The sequence below is a fragment of the Berghia stephanieae genome, chromosome 8, assembly GCF_034508935.2.
Source record: "Berghia stephanieae isolate SIO BIC M18660-M18661 chromosome 8, UCSD_Bste_1.3, whole genome shotgun sequence".
Classification (NCBI taxonomy): domain Eukaryota; kingdom Metazoa; phylum Mollusca; class Gastropoda; order Nudibranchia; family Aeolidiidae; genus Berghia; species Berghia stephanieae.
Genome location: NC_088367.1, coordinates 35,576,862 through 35,599,601, shown reverse-complemented (window position 1 = coordinate 35,599,601; position 22,740 = coordinate 35,576,862). Strand labels below are relative to the sequence as shown.

The following is a 22,740-nucleotide window of genomic DNA, read 5'->3' as shown; positions in this document are numbered from 1 at the left end:
ACCACTATCACATCTTCATCATCATTACCATTATTACTACAACCACCAACACCACATCATCCTCACTAACACCAGTACTACAATCTCTACCATTAGGTTTTGGCGCTTTACTTCATTTGAAATAAGGAAACTTTGGGATTGTATTTGGCAATGTGTTTATGTATCATAATATAATTCTTATCAGTTATCTATTTAGAACTATACAATATGTAAACACAATACCATTCCAATTCCTTTTTCTTGTGTGCGGAAATTCATCTTCGGCATTGAAATTCCTGCGAATGGTGTCTGAAACTCCTGTGAGCCAAATTTAAAGTTGAGGTCTCTGGCAATATCCACTAAATGTGCTCAAAGCGCTTTACAAGGGGTCCCTGGTCAACAGCAACATTTAACATGTAGGACATGCCGCCTGTTAGGCGATATTACAATTTTTCGGACAAAGACAACGCTGTTAACGGCCAGGTCCTCATTTTACACCTGAGTACGGTGAGAGAAAGTGAGTAAAGAGCCTTTTCCAAGGACTCAACTATGCGCCGAGCGCGAGGCTCGAACCCAGGACCTTCTGATCCGAAAGCGAGTGTCATACCACAAGACCACATAGCTGCACAATTATATCAGCGGTTATTTTCCACTCCTTTGGGAAATCAGCACCTAGTCATCCTTTCACTGTTGTAGCAAATATTTCTCGTTGCTCTTCCTCTTTTAGTTTCCACCACCATGTTTTTCCCTCACTTCATAATCATAATAATGATGATAATAATGGTAATATTTGATGATGATGATAATGATTATTATAATTATTACTATTTTATCAATATTCTTCTCATTCTTCTTCTTCTTCTTCTTCTTCTTCTTCTTCTTCTTCTTCTTCTTCTTCTTCTTCTTCTTCTTCTTCTTCTTCTTCTTCTTCTTCTTCTTCTTTTTTTTTCTTCTTCTTCTTCTTCTTCTTCTTCTTCTTCTTTTTTTTTCTTCTTCTTCTTCTTCTTCTTCTTCTTCTTCTTCTTCTTCTTCTTCTTCTTCTTCTTCTTCTTCTTCTTCTTCTTCTTCTTCTTCTTCTTCTTCTTCTTCTTCTTCTTCTTCTTCTTCTTCATTATTATTATTATTATTATTATTATTATTATTATTATTATTATTATTATTATTATTATTATTATTATTATTATTATTATTATTATTATTATTATTGTTGTTGTTGTTGTTGTTGTTGTAATTATAACTGTTATTATAAATAATAATTATTATTGTGGTATACTTGTTTCACACATAGGTATTTCTTTGATGAGAGTATGGGCAACAAGATTCCTGTAGCTGTCTATCTGGGCACAAAGTTTTGGATGTATGTCACATGGTTCTACTACTTGTGGCCTTGTATCCTTTAAGACAAACCATTTATAAACAGTAGTAACAGTGTGACTCCATTCTAGGTCTGAAGTCATAACCTGATGGGGAATTTTTTGGAAAAATAAAAATTAGATATGGACTTTAAAGAATCAATCGTAAAAGTCAGTTAAAGTTGTTGTTAAAACTTGACATTCTATTTTTTTTTTGTTTACTTTGTTCACTGTGCTTTTTTTCTTTGTTTGTTTTTTTTTTAATTTTTAATTTTTAATTAATTAATTAATTAATTTTTTTTTTTTTTGCGGCACACATAATTCTTTTGTATGACAATGTTTATGTGCTCTTATTAATCCCTTGATTGATATGGATAAGTTCTTTTGTTTGACTTGCTAAGAAACTTGTAACTAACCATTTACCTTCTTTTATCACCAATTACTTTTACTTGAATAATTTATGACTCTAAGTACCATTTCCCCCTTTCCTTTTAAAAGATGTCTGTATCTTTATTGTCTTTTCATTAGAAAGGCAGGTTGCTAAACAGGGATAGATGGCAATAACGTGAATATGACAATAATATTTTTTTGTTGAGGTAATTTTTCCTTAATATTTTTCAAAATTAGACATTGATCACAGTATTCAGCTACACATTTTATGGTTGGCCAATACTTTCCTTTTATCTTACAACTTCTACAAGGCTTGGACTGTTGACCCTGGCTATCTCAAGAGTAATAGAGAAGACAAAATCAAGGTATGCTTAATGAGTTCAATGTCTTGGACAAACCGGGACTGGATCATTTGTGAGATTTTCATACAGATCATTAGTAAATACCCTCCAAATTACCCAAGTATACACAAATACAAGTTCAATTTTAAATTAAGTTCAAGAGTTTATTTAGGCCTTTTCTGGCAAATAACCACAATTTTTCTCTGAACAAATTATATCAACAACAACGACAACAACAACATAATAATAATAATAATAATAATAATAATTATAATAATGATAATAATAATAATGATAATAATAATAATAATAATAATAATAATAATAATAATAATAATAATAATAATAATAATAATAATAATAATAATAATAATAATAATAATAATAATAGTAATAATATTTTATAGACCCAATGAATATTCATATGGCCTTGCCTGAGAGAATCTCTTAAAAAATTAAACCTGCAAGCATTTGTTGTTTTTTCATTCACTTGAATTTAAATATTAATTGATTCTTAATATTGGTGCATCGTTATTTAAAATTTATCATTATGTTGTAAAAGTATTGTTTGATGATTTATGGATTATGATTGTGTTATAAAGTTATTATGATATACTGTGGATAGTTGTCAATTTCATCGCTTCAATCGTGCGTGACCTTGCACTAGATAACCCAACTTTCGACAATGGCATCGGAAACAACACTGTCCCAGTTTTTAAACTGGACAACTAGCACTAATGAATCCAGTCAAGGACAAAGTAGTGACAATGGCGTCGAAGATAGGAATGCAAGGAGTGAAGCGTTTGTTAGTGTCAATAAGACTGAAGGTAGGAAGAAATCTAAGGACGATACCTCTAAAGTTAAGAGTAAAAAACCTGACAGTGGTGAACTTTCAGAAATAAAACAACTAAGCATGCTCATGACGATCATTCCAGTTGTCATGGAACTGAAGAATGCTTATGACAAGGATATGATCGAATGTGACACTCTAGTAATAGTAATGACAACCTTGAAGCAGTTCACAATGTAGATGATTAAGGATGGAGAGATGTCAGAAATACTACCGTCCTCATTATTCATGATGAAAATTGAAGGGCCCAAAATAAACGATGACTTAGCAAATGGGGTTAACAATATTTTGCAAACATCAGATAGGGATCGATTACTAAATAAGTATATAAAACCAACAAAATATGATAGAATAATTGAGATGGGCCAAAAAGAAATGAAGCAAATTGACTCGAAACAATACCATCAACGCTTTTTAAACGCTTATGTGCCATGACAATGTGTTTTGATAAACTGACAAAAATAGATATAGATTCAGTTTCCCAACAGGATTTAGACTATCACTAACTCTTGTGCAGATTCTGTGTGCAGAAGATGTGTTTTATGTTCGAACATTCCATTAAGCATATTAGCAATAGCGACTAGGTGTGGTTTAGTTAGACATTTTAGCTCCTCTGCTTTGATGGTGTCAATTCCCAGGGCCTTATGATTGTTAAGTTGGTAAATAGCTGCACTAACCTCAAGATCGGTTATTGGTTTTTCCAGTCTTGATTCAGGGTATTCGAATGGTTCTATCTGTTAGCCCCCTTTGTACTTATTCTTGAAGAAGTTTTTAAGAGAAGATAACAAAATAAAACGTTTGATGAAAGGTGTTTTCTTGTCTCGCCTTAGTAAACCTATCCTAGGTATAACAAAATTTGGGACGTTTCAATATTGTTTAATTTTTTTGATAAATGTTGGGAATTATTCTTACAAATGCTCACGTTGAAATTAGTCACTTTATGTGCCGTAGTCACTGGGCCAAGATGCCAAACCATTCACACATTACATTTAGAGGATTGTCATATTACACAAACTCATGCTCTCTTTCATGTTTCTAAATTATTGAAATATGCATACCTCAAAAAATACAGAAAATTCTATTGTATTACTGGGATACCCATCTAATAAATGATTATGAGTTGTAACATATTTGCGAGAATATATCAAATGAACTAAACCTTTAAAAAATTCACTCCAACTGTTTTTGAGTTATGTATGCCTCCACAAGCTGGTAACTAAGGAAACAATCAGTCGATGGATTAAATTGACTCTTATGAAATCAGGGATAAATACAAAAATACTCAAAGTACACAGCACCAGATCTGTGAGCACTTCAGCTATAACTAAAGATGTAGATATTTCTGTCATTTTGGCAGCAGCATGGTCTGGTCAGAAGATGTTTGCTAAATTCTACAATAAACTAATTGTAAAAGATGATGGAACTGCATTTGGGAAAGCAGTGCTGGGGAAAACACGTTGATGTAAGTAATTTAATCTTATCTGGATTATAATTATCTGTGTCTGGATTTAACAACAGGCTGATAATGAAAACATCAATAATCAATTACAGTGATTTTTTACTGAAATCATACTTTGGCACCTTGTTACTGAGTGTCTGGCTTGAATCACAGGCTGAGTTATCTTGATCCCTCAATCACAATCTTTGCAGTGTCTGGCTTAGGACACAGGCTGTAATAGATAAAATTTGTTTACCCAGTTTGACTTTAGTCACAGACTGTGCAGTGGCAGGTGATCGAACTCGGTACCTTTCGGGTACAAATCAAAGACCGTACTGCTGAGCCACATTGTATGGCTTAGGACACAGTTCCTTTTTAACATAGGCTAAAAGCGTTTTGTAATTGCATAATGAAAGAATATATTTATAATAGTTTATGTCCATTTATATATTTGATCTTTGCAATAACGGTTATGCCTTTAAAGCCTTATGGATATTCTTTGGGTCCATAGAATTTAAAGATTAAACGAGATTTACCTGTAATTTGAAGTTTGATTGGGATTTTATAGACCCAAGAATATTCTTAGGCCTTGACCGCCCTCCCTTTTTTCCCACCCCATGTATACACATCTTTTTGTAAAGTTGAGAATCTATTTGGGGTCTTGTAATTAAATGGTAACAGCTATTGTAGGTTTTTATTTGTAAATAGTGATTGCGCATGTACAAGGACGCTTTCTCTCCATCAAGGCCTAAGAATATTCTTGGGTCTATAAAATCCCAATCAAACTTCAACTTACAGGTAAATCTCATTTAATTTTTTAAATAATAATAGTAATAGTAGTAATAATAATGATAATACTAACAACAATAATTGTAATAATAATAATAATAATAATAATAATAATAATAATAATAATAATAATAATAATAATACAGTGGAGCATGCCTATAGCGGGACTTTTGGTCCCAGCAGAAAAATCCCGCTGTAGGCAAGCTCCCGTTATAGGAAAGCAGGGGAAAATGTCCCAAAAATATACACGATTACCTCCCTTGAATGTCAATAAATTTAACGTGACCCATGAGCCTTGAAACTGAAATGGACTATCTTTGGTTCACTTTTTTGTTTTTTTTTTATTTTGTTTTTTTTTGTTTTTGTTTTTGTTTTTTTGTTGTTTTTTTTGTTTTTGTGTGTTTTTTAAAATTGTTTTTGTTTTTTTGTTTTTTGTTTTTTTGGGGGGGGGGGGGGGGGGGGGGTGTCTGAGGTTTAGGCAGGAAGGACTGTACTGTAAGGTGTGCCCTTCCTCCCCCAGAACGTCTCATGGGCTTGGGGGAACCACACCTGATGGTTGTCTTTTGAAAAAGGCTTGAAGAAAGTCTTGATGCTTGACTGTTTCTTTGACTTTGTGACGATCTTGCCAAGCCTTCTCTCCATGTCACTCAATAGCGTAAGTTCCTCTGATGTCTTCTCGTGTTGCTGAAGATAAAGCCTCAGCATGTTGACGGCATTCTCTGCTTCTGTGTTGGACACAATGGTTTGCTCCATATCAGTGTCAGTTTCTTCCTCTTCGTCCTTTTCCTTACTATCAGTAGATGCAGTCATACCTTCTGTTTCGTGAGCTGCGAGCGCTATCTCTTTGAGGCTTAAGTGTTCCGATGCGGGAATGTGACTGTCCACCTCAACATACTCTCCAAATGTTTGTTGAGTGATGCCGAAAGCCTTTGCTGCTTGGTTGAAGAGGTGTATCGCTTCATGTTCCTCTGCGCTGTCAGTTACAGTAGAGGGGTTGGTTACAATTACAACTTCACTCACACTGTCGCCATCCTCTTGTGTGAAGCCTGCCTTCCTGAAACAGTTTGCGATAGTTGCTTGTTTCACATCATCCCAAGTGGCAGCGGAGTAGTTGATGGCATCGAGGACAGTCATTTTGTAGTGTGCGTCATCGGATCCACTTTCATCAAGAAGTGTGATGAATCTTCGGAGAACCCTTTTTCTGTAGAGGCACTTGAAGTTCTGTATTATGCCCTGGTCACAAGGCTGTAGAACACTTGTAGTGTTCGGTGGAAGAAAGACAAGTTTCACTGCTCTCAAGCCGTCCAACCGAGGATGAGCACTGCAGTTGTCCACAATGAGCGCTATGCTACGGCCTTCAAGGAGAAATTTTCTGTCTAACTTTCGAAGCCATTCCTCGAAGATTGATCCCGTCATCCAAGCATTTTTGTAGGTCACAGGAAGAGTTCGGATGTTCTTCATGCATCGTGGCCGTTCAGATTTTCCAATGACAAGAAGGGGTAGCTTTTGACTTCCATCCATGTTGGTTGCCAAAAGGATTGAAATTCTTTCTTTTGGAATCTTTTGACCCGTGCAGGTGTCTCCTTTCATTGCCAGTGTCTTGTTGGGCAGGCATTTGTAAAAAAGCCCAGTTTCGTCTGCGTTGAAAATGTCCTTCTTGTTGTATTCCTTCACAATTTCTTGCAGCTCCTTTCCTCTCCACTCCACTGTTGTTTCTATTGGTGCCGAGGCAGCTTCTCCACTGATTACTTTCAGGCCAATGCCGTGCCTGAGTTTAAATCTGTCGATCCAACCTCTGCTCATCAGAAAGTCTGTCAAACCAAGCTCCTGTGCTAATTCCTCGCCTTTCTCAAAAAGGATGGGGCCTGAAATAGGTGTGCTACAGGCCCGAGCTTGATGAAACCAAACGAGGAGGCAGCGGTCCAGTTCTTCTTGTCCTGTGGTCTTGAGGCGTTTTCTGTCTGGGTTGAACTGTCCTTTACTGATTGCTGACAAGATTGCTTCTCTATCTCTCAAAAAGGTATAGAGCGTTCCAGATGAAATCTCATAATCCCTGCAAATTTGCGATTTCGTCTTCCTTTTCTTGTCTACTTCGTTGATTATTTCAACTTTCAATTCGAGTGAGAAACATTTCCTCTTTCCTTTGGTAGCCATTGTTTCCTCAGGATTTCTCCTGATACGAGTACTAAAATAGTTAAAATAATACGATTCGAACGAGTGCGAGTGATGCGTATGCTTGAGCAGCAACAATTGCAATGAATGAGGAATGGCACAATAGGGCTGATCTGGATTAAAATGTACACACCACCGCGTGCGTACAAGCCTCTTCTCTCTAATTGGCCAAGGGCTTTACACACGGCGTTAGCTTGTGCAACGCATCTCTTTTAACCCTCTTCTTACCAGCCTTTTTCAGGATTTTCCCCAAAACTTCACATCCAACTAACACAAAAATATATTTCTTATCACCCAGACATAACAACAGTAAAATTCTTGCGATACATAGTTTCTTTAGCAAAACATTCTCTACAACACACTGTTTATTTTCTTTAAGCTTTATAATGTACAAACGAAATTTGAATAATAAAACTGTTAGTTGTATCGTAACGAATGTGACGATTTTCCTATAGTTGGTAAGGAGAGGGTTAAATCAAGTTGCCTAACTTTTAATCACCGCAAGACTGACCAGTCAACGCATACAATCATACAAAGAAATAGAGCGAGCGGCAAAAGAAGTGCGGGTAGACACGAGAGGTGTGAGTGAAGACACGAGCGAGACAAAGGCAGACGGAGGCTTGTGTGTTAGAGAGAGACAATGCCAAGTCTACGTCACTCGCTGAGTCGCGGCGCGTGAAAGATTTAGCCGATCGATAAATTCTTGGCCCAACAGCTCGCTCAATTTTTCCCGCTGTAAGCAAGTTCGGGCCTTTCCTTGACCCGCTAAACCCAAGCACAGGTAATTGAATTTATATAGTAAAAAAAAGCGGGGTTTGTGTAAGGTCCCGTTGTAGCGATGGTCCCGCTGTAGCGGATGCCGCTATGGTCATGCTCTACTGTAATAATAATAATAATACGTTTTTGCATAAATTAATTACAATTGTCACAAAGAAAGATGTATTTTGTTCTTCTTCACTTAATGCGACTGACTCAGCTAGATTGAGTATTACTATTGATGCCGGATATCCATTTAAAATGAAAATTTATTGTTTCTAGTACCAATAGTCTGTAATGCACCTTTAAAGGTCCCAATATTTCTCTAAAGCTTATCAATAGACCTGTAAATTCTCAGTCAATTAACTGAAAGCAGTCAATTCGTCAAATTCAAATATTTTTAAAAAGGGAAGAAAGAAATGAATAAAGAAAGAATTCATGAATCGTTGTCGATTGACTGTAAAGTTAACTAGGAATGTTCCACAGCCCCACGCATAGCTCATGGGCCGTTTATATTAATGATGGATATATATTGCCAAGGCTAAGCGACGCTTTTTAGAATTGTCGTGTCTGAACACACCCAGTGTATTTTCACACAGCCTTCGTGAAATTATTTTTTCACTTTCGAAACCTGTCGTAGCCAATTTAACTGAGCCGCCGAGCGATAAATTTCACTGTTTCGTCTAAGCCAATATTGACCACATTTACTTGAAGGACAGGAAAAGTATGAGAAAGAAAAATTCGAAACACCGGAAGTTCGTTATGTAGACACCTTCAAATCGAAAGTTAAATGATTGCTACAAGCACATCTCGATTACCTCATGTTGTAAACAAACTGGTTGACCGTTTCTAAGTTTCTTCACTGATTGGGTACCTAATTACAAGGAACAATGGTAAGTAGCCTAATTAATTCCCTCGCAATTTAGTTTTCTGCCATTGCTTTGCTCAAGTGAGCTTGCTGTTTACCTTTCATTTTGATTCTTTGGATTTTACCGCTACGACGAATTACGAAGAGTTTCAGTTTCAGTCAATTTTTATAGAGCTCATTTACAGGTCTATATCAATCCTTGATACTTGATTCTTTGATGATTTCCATTACTTTACAGACAATTTTAGAACTAGCAGAGGCCCAAACCTTGAAGCTTGACCAGTTCTGCAGCACATGTCTTATCCGCAAGCCCCTCCGCTCCAAACACTGCTCCATCTGTAATAAGTGTGTGGCCAGATTTGATCACCACTGTCCATGGGTAGACAATTGTATAGGTAAAATAAGCTAAGTGGTATTTAAAACTTAGAGCTTTATGTAGTTCAATTCACATGACCATCATATGGCTACTCCTTCAGCAGGCAATATTTAACCAAATTTTCATTGTAAAATCTTTGTAAAGGTTTGTATGATACAGTGCCAGACTATGTAATACTCACCTCGTAAGAGTTTATCATACATCAATGTTTGCCTTCAAATTTCTAATTAATGTATAGTCAGTTGATAAAATAGGGAGCAGGCACTGGTGTAAGATAAAGATCTGAACAAGTGTGTAAAAAATGGTGCCAGACAAAGCAAGAAAGAAAAACACAAGAAAAAAAAACATCCCCAAAATCAGTCGACCAAGGATCAAACCTCAGACCTCCTGAATACTGGTCAGACATGCTACCATTACACCACAGATGTTCCCAATAGTTGGGACAATTTTAATTGCTATACTCTTCACAAGGGTATGTGTTTTACACCGTGAACCCTCGCTTGCATCATACAACAGAAACATTAAACACAAAACAGTGTTGAAAAGGCAATCTTTTAGTACTCTACCAGCGCAGAGGTCAAGAGGTCATTCTTCACATCCACTTCAACGAGTTATCTCCAGTGATACTTAACAGATTTGTTACTTATATCTGGTTAAATTACAATCACTTTAGCACAACTTCGGTCGATTTTACCAAGATAAACAAATTAGCAACGCTTTGAGAAAACTTTGAATTTTATGTTGGTACCAAACACTCTATTATTAAAATCATTGAAACAGGAAATCTTGATGAATATCACAAAAGTAAAGAAATTTGGGCTTAAGCTCATTGTGAAGCCATTACAAAGAAATGAAAGTGAGCTTCAATCGATTAGTATCACCCGATATTACTGTAATTGAACTTACTAGGGGATTTCTCGTAATATGGCAGGTGTGACCCCAGGTCAAGCTCGGGTTATCATTTGACTAAGTTACCGCTCAGGCAATATTTTTGTTTCTGTGATGAGAGGATGAGGGTGGAGTCATTTATGAGTAGCTCCATTCATATTTTTTAAACGATTATCCATAGTACTGCAGAAGTACTGTAGAAGCGCTCTCCTGTCTCTGAAAATTAGTCTTTGTCCCCTCACTGAACACAACACAGTATTTTCTGTTCAAAATGGTGTGTTGTCGAATGGCTTGAAGTTGAATGAGAGTGTGTTAGTTTGAGAAGGAAAGAAAAGGAGGGATGATTGAAACATTTTGTGTGACTTAGAATTGAAATTTTGAACACTTCAACTTTTCCTTCAAGTCTGAAACTTGACAAGATCATGTTTTGTTTTGTTTTTGTTACCCCAATCCAATCCATGAAAATGTCCCAGTCCTCTCCGACTTGATCATTCGTTCACATCTTGAAATCTATCAGCCAATCTGTCAGATTACTTTAATGAGAATAGTTCCATCCCCGTTTAATAGTTAGTTAATTATATTTTATAAAGTTCCAGGAAACTCTCTCTCTCTCTCTCTCTCTCTCTCTCTCTCTCTCTCTCTCTCTCTCTCTCTCTCTCTCTCTCTCTCTCTCTCTCTCTCTCCCTCTCCCTCTCTCCCTCTCCCTCTCTCTCTCTCTCTCTCTCTCTCTCTCTCTCTCTCTCTCTCTCTCTCTCTCTCTTATAGTAATAGGCTCGAAAGTAATAATTTTAAAAAATTATTTTAAAAAATAAATAAAAGTAATAACAAAAAAAAAAATAAATAATAATAATAATAATAATAATAATAATAATAATAATAATAATAATAATAATAATGATAATAGTAATGACTTCCTGACTTGACTTAAGGCCTTTCGCTTCCTAATCATCCGATCGGGATGCCTCAGCTGCCTCTCTAATCATCCATGTCATAATAATAATAATAATAATAATATAGTTTATTTATATTTTACGCCCAATCCTCTATACAATAGAGCTCTAGGCTTGAAGGCTACTACTGCAAATACAGAATGAACCTGCATTTGCATTACTACTGCAATTAACTGAAATGAATGATATCTACTATTTCAGTACTACTGCGAATAGAGGTGGCCTTTTTGAAAATATCAAATTGAGAGACTAGAAAGAAGGCACTGGTGTAAGATAAAGATCTAAACAAGTACAGTCCACTCCGGATAATCGCAACTCGGTTAATTGCAACTTTCAGTTAATCGTAACATTTCCCAAGAAACGGAATTAATTCTATATAAAAGTCACTGGTTAATTGCAACAAACTTCGGTTAATCGCAACAAATTTTCGACCTCTAAAGGAGGCAAATTCAAGGAATCAATCAAACAAAATCTTATGATTACATTTCTTAATGGGTTAAATCATGACACGTTGAATAATCGAGAGTGGGTGGGGTTTAATGCTACAGTAGTGTGTCACCACTCTATTAGATACAAAAGAGGGCAGTTCAAGTTTGTGCGGTCATCCGTGACCATAAGATATGAGGCGAGTGGGCTGGGCATGGTTTAGACAACAGATAGACGATGATAGTTGTGAGGAGGGACTGAGGGATGATGATATCCTTTGTTTTGTGATTGACCAAATTTTGTGATTTGTGATCAACTGGTTTGGTGAGAGCTTATTGTCTCTCATCACAGCTAATCTCTTGCATTCTTACAAATGTTGAGAAAAAAAAATGTAAGTGAATCCAATCTTAAGATTTCTTGCCTCAAAGTTGTTTTTGCTTGTCAAAATCTATACAGGGCTGTCATATATTTTTTATTCCAATCAAATTGCTCAGTCTGTGGTGGACTAAGAACAATGTTTACAACAACTGGTTTGAGTTTACCATATTTGTGTAAAATGTTGCAATTGTGGACAAAAAACTCAACTTAGGTTAATTGCAACTTCAGTTAATCGCAACATTTTCGCTGATCCCAAGGTGTTGCAATTATTCGGAGTGGACTGTATTATGAAACGGTACCAAAGCAGGAAAGAAAAAAGACATCCCAAAAATCAGTCTTCCTCAACTGGGGATCGAACCTCAGACCTCCTGATTACCGGTCGGACGTGCTACCATTACACCACAGAGGTTTCTGATTGTTTGGAACAATTTTAATACCTATATTCTTCACTCTGTGTAATGGTAGCATATCAATTTGATGAGTCTGAGGATACCAAAATTAAACAGTGGGTAGAAATCCCCTTAGGACAGGGAAATGTTTATCCTCTAGTTCATTTTTCCCCCTTATATTCTTGTTCTAGAATAAGACCTTTTTTTTGGGAGGGGGGGGGGGGGGGGCGGGTTATTATTGTATATTTTGTTATCAGTTGAGTTTATTACTATTGGTTGAAATCCTGGACCTGTAACCTGAGTGTTTGGGTAGTCTTTTTAGATGGACTCTGAGAGGGCAAGTAGATTGTTCATGGTATCTTCTTTTCTTTAACCGAAATAGTCTCTTTGTCTTTGGGTGAACCCACACTGGAGGTTGACATCGACCACCTGACACAGACGTTTTTTCTACCCGTACTGCCGCCGGAACCGGACGGAGTGACACTGCCGTCTTTTATTTTATTTTTACAAAATGACATATGGCAGGAGGAGGAAGTTGTTGTTATTGTGGTTAAGGAGAAGACAGAAATAAACATAGACGGTTTTGGGTTCACCCCATTAAACAACTACGTACAAGCAATTTATGGTGAGTTCCACCATCTCTTTCCCCAATTGCTCCCCAAATTTGTAAAATATTTTCGAATGGAAATAAGTTCATTTAATGCAATGCTCGAAATATAAATTCACAGTTGTGATGTCTTTTGCAGGCCGTGATTGGACTGCACCAATGTGAAATGTTCGTCGTCCATTTTGTTTTTGGTTTGTTTTGTTATTTATTTAATCTGCTGCTGTACGTGTTGTACTAGTGTGTTGCCGATGAAAAACATATTGCAAAGATCTATTTATAGATGCCCGGGGGTGACAAAAGTAAAAATTGCATTCCAAAATGATCTCTCCTGACCGGACTTGCCAGACATTGACGTTTTCGTGCCGGAATGCTGGCTCGAAAAAAAAAAATGGCAGAGGACGTCCGGTGCTTGGTATGGGTAGGCCTAGTGGCTTTTCTCTTTATTCTTTGTATTTTGTCTGTGCCCGACGCCTTCATCCGGAAGACGGCAAAGGATGACAGTGCCGGGTCGTCAGAGTCTCGATGGTGTGGGTTAGCCCTTACCCTTTCTTGCATATTTGTAAAAGCATATGGTAAATGGTACTCCAGTGCTTTTCGAAAATCTTTCATTATCTCATCATTTTCCTTTTACTGGCACAGCATGACATGACATGACTTAATGGGTATCAGAAATACCTTAAAAACCCCTGAAAACAAACAAATGAATATCAGATTGAGGCACTTTTTCTGCTCTATCCATTTTATGCAGGATTCCGCAACCACAAGTATTTCATTGGCTACCTGTTCTTTCTCACTGGGATGCTGGGATTCTGTGTCTATGGATGCAACAAGTGTGAGTTGATAACTTATGAGTGGTATCTAGTATTGGTAATACTTATTACTATTGCAAGCACTGTAAAACTTCTAAAATAACAAACAGCAATGAAACATACCTACTAACTACTAACCATGGAGGATGGAATTCGATTCAGGTGGATTTCTCACTGATTTTAAATTTCATTGTTTTCAATAGTTTCTATTTCTTTTTTATTTTATTTTGACTTCATTAAACTTTATTTTCTATCATCTCAGTAATGCTTCCTATTTCTTAATTTTACAAAATATTAATCAACGTATATGAGTTTCAATGCTGTGCTAGTTACTTTTAACTTATTTATCTTAAAAGTTCTTAAAAATAATGGTGAGATGCTTATCCAAGGGCGGCTTAAAAAGATAGAGAAGGATAGAGAGGACATCTCTCACAGAATTAATTCCTTTTGCACGGAGGGAAAAAAAAAAGACAATAATAGTTTTTACAGTGAAGTGTTTAGCATCTCACAATTAAAGCTCGATCAATATAGAGCAGCAAGAGGAGACACTGGGGGACAACTTATTGATTCTGCTATTTTATTACTTTCCAAATAATTGGCATCATACTTTGAACAGTGAAGGGATTTTGTTATCCATGTAAAACCATTTGTTGCATAATATTTGTTTTCCATTGCAGTCTGGCAAAAGGAGTGCCAGTTAGACTTTTATGAGGATGGCATCACAGGCACCGTGTATAAAGTTTTGATGGCATCACCTTGGGTTGCATGGATTGGTTTGAATGCCTTCGCTCATATTTTGTGGGTCACCTCACTGTTCGCATGCCAGATGTACCAGGTAATATAAAAACTAGCTTCTTCAACTAACTTTTAAATCTCATATTTAACTTCCTTTTTTTTTTTTTTTTTACATAGAAAGAGTTTTTATTAAATGAATTCAAAAATAGAAGGTTTCTTACATTTATAAAAAAAAGTTTGAAATGATTGTCTTAAGGCATGGCCATAACAAGCTAAAAGTCCTAGCTGAATAGCTGAACTTCTTTAAGCAAGACATTCTAGATTTGAATGATTTGGTCAGGTATCCTTATATTATACAGTGCACTCTGGATACGTCGACCTTGCTTAAGTCGATTTTTACCCAAGTCGATTTTTTTTCTTGGTCCCTCCCCCTTCTTCCTATATAACATTAGTAAAAAAAAAAAAATCCACATAAGTCGACGTCGCTTAAGTCGATGTTCTTATCACTCATAACCACACTAAAATCACAAATAAACAAGTATTCCATCGGTTAAAAAAGCTACCAGTAAGAATTTTCATTGGTTAAGAATATCCGCGAACGATTGCCGTACACCGATGTGATGTAGGTGCTTTGCCTGGTGTCCTTGGCCCACTCAATGTACACAAGTACATCCAATATTTTGATTTATCCATCTCACTCTCACATTTTACATCCTCGCAACTTCAAGTTCAAGATTTTTTTTGGTTCCAATCCCAGGCCATCCTACGTAATGGCCCTCTTAATTAGTAGCAATTTTATCAAGACTCCAAGTCAAGTCTTCAACTACAATGGCAGACCTATCGCTGAAAAGAAAGATCCAGTTGATTGATGCAGTTGAAAAGTCTGAGGAAATTGGCATACCAACCATTACTGTCTGGACGATTTACAAGAAGCACAACCTTAACCTAATGGCTCCTATGCTTTTCGCGGAATAATCCCACTTAGTTGGTCTACATTCCCCATTCAAGGCAAATATTCCGCTTTTCAGCTGACCAATCGAGGAAAAAATAAATATTTTAATCTCTAGTAAAAAAAAAAGTGATTTATGGTATCAGCATCTCCTATGGTCAATCAACACACATTGTGTGAGTCTGATTATTCCCTTCAAATTGTGTGCAGTTGATGTCAAATAATAATATATTTTATGGAGGGGGAGGTAATATTATATGTTGGCTCCTATTGGTAGTATTATTTAGTACAGTCGGCTTCTTTCCCTTTTTAATTTTAGCCCTGTGTATTTGTGTGTGTGTGTGTATGTGTGTGTGTGCCGACACTTGCGTTTCTTTAATGTGTGTGTTTGGGGGGGGGGGGGGGGGGGGGGATCCTGACAAGGTTAAATCCATCCATTCAATGATCTGCTCTGAGGCTGCCAAGGCCTGCGTCCTCTATTATTATTTGACCCCCTTTTATCTGCACATTTTTACACATTTTATATTGTATCATTTGAATAGTTTTGGATTATCTATTACATTTTCTGTTGTAAAGCATGTCAATAGTCAATAACAGTAAGTTGATTCCGCTTTTTTATCTCAAATACCACTTTTTATGTATTCTGATTTCTCTTTGGGGCTATTGCGGGAGGAGCCTCTGATGACCATAAAAGGGACCTCTACTTCTCTGGTCAATTTGATGCGACCAAGCAACATCAGCGGGTCATACTTATTCTAGATGGGCTTGTTTTGTTCATACACCACATATTATTTGCTCATTTGGTTACACTCCTGTTAAGTTGATTTTCGGTTAAGTCGATTTTATTTTCAGTTCCCCTGGGCATCGTCTTATCCGGAGTCCACTGTACCTAGTACCAAGCCTTTGGAATATGAGTGTGTAGTCTGCTTTGACTGGATTTTTCATATTCATGATGGCATTGTTTAATAATATATGCCATACTATCATCATAGTTTCATCATACAGACCATGTTTAATAATATATGCCATACTATCATCATAGTTTCATCATACAGACCATGCCGTTTTTAAGCATGCGGTCATTAAACATGTTTCAGATTCAAGCATGCAAATTGTCTTTTACAGAAGTAGGACTTGGACACTTTTAACTCCATCAGCCATTTTTCTTCCAATTCATGCAAATTCATTCCGTCATTTTTTAAAGTATTACAGTTTAAGGTGCCAATACACTCTCTATTGCATAAAGGCAATCTCTTTAGGATGGTGTCCCTGAAAAGGAATTTTATAGCAATTATGAATAGTTTATTTTGTCTATTCCATCTTTTTGAAGAGTTTGGGCCAGGTTTGAATATTTTTAAAGATTTGTAGTTGGCTTTTTGTGAAAGTAACTTTTATTTCTAACTTTTAAGTTCTAATTTATGTTTGACTATTTTTTTTTCCCAATTCATATTTGTTTACCAGGTTGTCTTTCTGGCTATGACAACCAATGAACGAATGAACCAAGTGCGCTATTTCTACGCATACAGTGTGAAGGTGGCAGGTGAAAAACAAGATGGCTGTCACAAAAAACAGTGCAATGATCACTGCCACGGGGAGAAGAAGCCTAAAATTATCAGCCCATTTGAGTAAGTTATAAATTTCAGTTATTCTTGAAATAATCAAATTTAAAAAGCATAAATGCTCGACATTCCCAAGCTCTCATAATGTTATTTGACCGTTTAAATACATCGATAATCCTTCAAAATAGTGTACACAGTGCTGGACTTCATATTAAAGTGTCGATATATCTCAGCAATCCTTGTCTTATCCTTCTCCACTTCCTCTATTATGGAGACTGTAGTCTCAACAGTGAGTCTCTTCCTTTTTTGATTTTGAGAATCCATAATGTTGTTATTGTTATCGAGTTGAAAATAGGTATGATGACGATTGACGATATGAATTTGACTAAAAGTTCTACGAAAACTTGTATTGAAATCGATAGACAAGTTGACAGATGACAGGAGGAACTGACACACTATGACGTAAAAAAAAAAAAGGAAGCAGTCATGATCGTGGTGTGATGTTAATGAATGGTGCCGATAGGTGCATTGATGTGACACAATCTCATCCAATAATAGGTGAGATGGGTTATTTTATTTAATTTGGAGGGGTGATCATTGTGACAAAGTCCCTTATCTACACGTATATCAGCCATACTGATAGTATAACTACCCAACTGCTATTGTAAGGTTGCTGATACTGATTGTTTCTCTTTGCATGTGAGTGATTGTGATGTTTGCTTATAAATAAATGGGCCGTGCATTTTATTTTAGATTGAGTTCTCATTATTCCAGGTCTCTGAGTCGCTCTTTTTCATTATAACAAGTCAATTTACAATAGAGAAAGAATGAGGGAAAAAAACAAGGATTTGAAAAAGTCTCGTTATTGCTGAGATCTCGTTATTTCCGATGCCGTTAAACTTAAAGCACCACTTTAATGAGGAGGTGGTGGAGGAGATTTAAAGCAACCTTTTTAATGCTTATTTTTATTATAGGGTTTACCATCGTTATTTAACATGGCTTGAAATTCTGACCTTATAAGGACTCAATAAAGTCTAAAATAATTGTATCGAGATTGAAATCTATTGAATTGAAATTTCTGTTTTTTAATCAGAAAGTAAGGCAGACCATTTTTTTCTCAATCAATTTAAATTTATTCCTAATTAATTTTTGGGTTCTATTTAACATCAATCTGTTTTCAGCCGTGGTATTTTCAAGAATTTCATTGATCTCTTCGGATGGCGATGTTGTGGCCTGTTGAGACCTCTACAGACAGACTGGACACAGAAGTTTACCATGGAAGATGAGGCAGGTCTTCCTTATGGACATTCCCAACTCCACCCTGGCAGAGAAAACTATCAGTTTGTCTAAAATACAGTCAACGCTGCCTTTAAGCAGGGTCATCAGAAGGTTGCTTCTCATCTCATGTAGTTCCATATCTGAAGCAGACGTCGGAGGTCATCTTCCGCCAAGCTGATCTATCTCTTGCCAATTCTATTAAAGCAGCGCCACCTTTCTCAGCTTCATCTGTCCAAGTTCTTATCCCTTTCAAATACGTTATTCTTTGTCTTCCTCTTATTCTTTTTCCATTCATCTTTCCAGTCAAGGCGAGTATTTCCAAACCAGGGTGGCGGATAATGTGTCCTAAAAATTCCATTTGGCGTTTGATGATTTTTGTTATCAGTGATCTTTTTCTGTTTGCCATTTCTAAAATTTCTTCATTTCTTTTCCTTTCCATCCATGACACCCTCATCATTCTTCTGTAAAACCACATTTCCACTGCCTCCAGTCTTTTAACCATGGTCTTGTTTATGGTCCAGCTCTCACAACCATATAGCAGCACAGACAGTACATAGCAATCCAGGACTTTGATTTTTGTTTTCATGCTAATATTCCTGTTTTTCATAATTGTATGCAGCTGGTTGAATGCATTCTTCGCCATACCTATTCTTTTCTTTATTTCACAATCTGATTTTCCATTGGATGTTACATTGAAGCCTAAATATTTGAAACATTCAACTTGTTGTATTGTTTGTCCTCTGCTTGTTATTACACAGGCTGGTGGGTTATTATTTTTAGATACCGTCATACATTCTGTTTTAGATATATTCAGTTCCAGTCCCATATTTTCACTACTCCTGACTACAACATCCAGTAATTCTTGTAGTTCATGTTCAGATTCTGCCAGTAGAACCGTATCATCTGCATACCTCAGATTTGTTACATTCTTTCCTCCAATACACACCCCCTTCTTATGTTCGATATCTCTTAATATCATTTCACTATAGAGGTTGAATAAATCTGGAGACAAAACACACCCTGCCTAACTCCTCTTCTAATAGGTGTAAAACTGCTTAGTTCGTTGTCAACACGCATTGCTGCTTCTTGTTCCCAGTACAAATTCCGTAATATTCTTAAATCTTTACCATCAATGTCCAAGGATGATAGAATTTTGAATAGTTTTTCGTGTTGTACTTTATCAAAGGCTTTTGAATAGTCGATGAAACACATATACAGATCTTTATTTACTTCAATACATCTTTCCATCAGCATTGATAATGTGAATATTCCATTTCTGGTACCCTTGTCCTCAACAAAACCAAATTGCATCTCCCCAATTTCAGGTCGTATTTTATTTCTTATTCTTAGTAAAATTATCTTCAAAAGAATTTTTGTGAGGTGGCTCATTAGGCTAATAGTTCTGTGTTGTTCACAATCAACTGCCCCTGGCTTTTTTGGTAGTGCTATAAAAATGGATCGTTTCATATCAGTTGGCATTTTTCCTGTGTCATACACTTGATTTAGAAGGTTTGTGATGAATTCAATCCCCCATTCACCCAGGCCAGTCAAGGCTTCAATTGTTATGGCATCAGGTCCTGCAGCTTTTCCATTTTTCATGCTTTTCATGACGTTCCTAACTTCATCTTTCATTATAGAAGGCCCTTCCAGTTCTTTTATCATAGGCATTTCTCCTCGATTATCAAAAAAAAGTTCTTCAATATATTCTGACCATCTGTTTAGAATGCAGTCTTTGTCCATGATGGTGTTTCCACGCTTGTCTTTGATGCATCCACTTTTAGCACCTGATTTAGTTTTGTTTGTCACTTCTTTGATTTTCTGATGGAAGAATTTGCCATTTTTTTCTTTGCAGGACATTATATAGTGACATTGTTCATTTATCCAGTCTTCTTTAGCTTCGTTGCATTTTCTTTTTATCTGCCTGTTCAGAGTCTTGTATTTTTCTTCCTGATTTTTGGCCTTTCTTCTCTCATTCATTAATTCTAATATCTCTGGAGTAATCCATTTCTTCTTCTGCAACTTAAGTGTGGTTGGAACATTTTCTTCTAATGATGCAGCAACACTGTCTTTAAACTGCTCATATTTCTCTTCTATATCTGTTAGTTCTCCAAGCACTTCAAACTTGTTTCTTACTGCTAGTTCAAATTTTTCTTGTATCTTCTGTTCCTCCCGGAGAAGGTTGCTTAAGCATGCTTAATGCCGAGGCATACTTGAGTTTTGTAGGTATACACAATCCAGAGTTCCATGAATTAAGCTTCATGAGTCATTTCCCCTTTGGTGGTTAGTCACGATCATGCAATCTTGCTCCATTTTTACCCGTCGTAGTGTTTGTTTGGTTTAGGTTTTTTTTTCTTTCTTTAAATCTAATTCTTAGATAATTGTTCATCAGGTAAAAATGGAATAAAAACACTCAGTTTGAAATAATATGAAGTAATTTGTCATTGGGGAAAATGTTGAGGAGCGTCTGTCTTATTTTGGTGAAGATAATTCAGTAATTCGAGCTTTGATTGCAACTAGCTTTAAGGCATACGTAACTTTCTCCCTTCTTTGTTAATTTTTGTATGTGCCTGTGTGTAGCCTGTAAGTTATGTATGTTGTGTGTATGAGTGCGTCTGCCTTTCTCTCTATCCCTCACTTGCCGTCTTTCCATTTCTCTTTCTCATACTTACAGCTGTGATGACTTGTTTGTATAAATAGCCATTAAAGGGAATGAAAACAACGTCAATTAACAATCAGAATCAGATTCAATCTTGTAGCAAAGCATACCTGAACTGGAGTTACTGTACTTAAAGACGGCATGGTCTGTATGATGAAACTATGATGATAGTATGGCATATATTATTAAACAATGCTAAATCGAGCTTAAAGCCAGATTGAGTAAAGAATGGATTGAAATCCTTGTTTCATTCCTTTCTTTTCAGGTCATTTTTGTTTATGTTTTTAGTTTTTTAACTTTTCGATTTAAAAAATTTTTTTTTGGGTTCAGAATTTTAACATTTAATTCTTATTTTTTGTGCTTAGACGCCTTGTTCTCTGAACGCTGGAAAAACGGGTTTCAAAGTTTGAAAAAAGTTCTGTGCAAAATTCTCCTCAGATCTTTAAGATTTAGTCAGATCTTTGGCCCATTAGGAAAGAAAAAATTTCTGTTCCGTGATTTACTTTCTCGAAAAGAACTTGGTAAAAGATATAAATATGACATTTTGACAATTTATTGAAGGCAAGCTCAATTTATAATTCCATTTACTGTCAAAATAATCCAGTTTAAAGGTTGACAATATGATTGGTAGTGAAAGGAGAATAAAAAAGAAAAAAGAAACTAAATTGAAAAAAACCCACTTAGGGATGCTGCAATATCAGCACACTGATATAGCAACTTACTACTTAAGTCATGAAGTGATGTTGATGAGTGTTGAACCTCATCTCCAGCAGGGCTGCCAAATTTCTCGTATTGTGCAGGAAAGTCCGGCATTTTAAATTGCTGTCCTGCAGTCTCGCATCTCTCCTTTGTGTCCTACATTTTGTCAATTGAGGAAACTTATATGACTTTTTTTAATTTGTGGTTCAAAGATATCACTTGTTTTTGTAAATTTATTTCAATCCTATGCTTAAACCTGTTTTACTTTTTCAAATATTTTAAACGTATAAATTAATATATATTCACGCATATTTTCCATAACAAATGTTTTCATATCTTTTTGTTTTTATTATGTGACATGAATCGTACATAGTTTTGTGAAAAATAATCAACATCTTTTGCAATGTAGTATTGAATCAAAGGTTTTGAATTTGAAATACAAAGGTGGTAATTAATTTAAGAGATTATATTGAGTTCCCTTATGTTATTTTGATTTGATCTTTATTCTATACTTTTATCTCTATTTATTTGCTCACATAGTGACATCTAGGGTGGGGTTCCCGCGTCCTATACTTGCTGTCTTCTATCCCCCTCTATCTGTTTTCCAACATGCTTTCTGTCTTTGTCTTGGAATGAGATTACTTGGTTTTGTCCTGGCCCTGGCCGAATACCCTTGCTGGGATGGAAGCAGTCAAATTGGTTAGGGTTTTGGGAGATATTTTATTTCTTGTAAATCATCTCTCTGTTATGCATTGTATTAATTTTGTTTTACATATGATTTGTAATCATTTGAGTATGTTCCTCTTAGCTGGGACCTGTGCTTGTGTCAGGATGAGACATTTAGGTGATCTCAAACTAGGTACATTGATAGTGTGCTCTTGGAATCTTCATCAGTTACCTATTTTAACTAATCCCCCCTGTCTTCCTTTTTCTTGTACTGTAATTGTAATTGTAGAACTATTTACTATCGCATTTTCTTCCTTTTTATTGGCGCTGATTTGACCTAAATGTGTTACAAGCGCCATAAAACCCTTAAAAACAAAAACAAAACAAACATAGTGACATCAAATAAAGTGAATTCCATTTTTTTTAAATATTATAAAATT

At 36.0% G+C, this 22,740-nt stretch overlaps 1 protein-coding gene across 15 annotated transcripts in view; it reads left to right on the top strand.

Moving 5' to 3' along the window:
• LOC144978577 (palmitoyltransferase ZDHHC17-like) overlaps window positions 1–22,738 on the top strand; it is a 62,103-nt gene extending 39,365 nt beyond the window's left edge. For 10 of the 15 annotated variants that reach the window (XM_078924833.1, XM_078924837.1, XM_078924834.1 and 7 more), the window contains exons 10-16: window positions 1,268–1,368; window positions 1,959–2,086; window positions 9,174–9,330; window positions 13,698–13,781; window positions 14,436–14,593; window positions 16,904–17,067; window positions 18,183–22,738. In XM_078924833.1, the coding sequence (XP_078780959.1) occupies window positions 1,268–1,368; window positions 1,959–2,086; window positions 9,174–9,330; window positions 13,698–13,781; window positions 14,436–14,593; window positions 16,904–17,067; window positions 18,183–18,351 (961 nt within the window). In that variant the 3' untranslated portion in view covers window positions 18,352–22,738. The remainder of the gene's footprint in view (window positions 1–1,267; window positions 1,369–1,958; window positions 2,087–9,173; window positions 9,331–13,697; window positions 13,782–14,435; window positions 14,594–16,903; window positions 17,068–18,182) is intronic. The other 5 variants (XM_078924839.1, XM_078924832.1, XM_078924841.1 and 2 more) reach the window with 1 other exon arrangement.
• The last annotated feature ends 2 nt before the right edge of the window (window positions 22,739–22,740 follow it).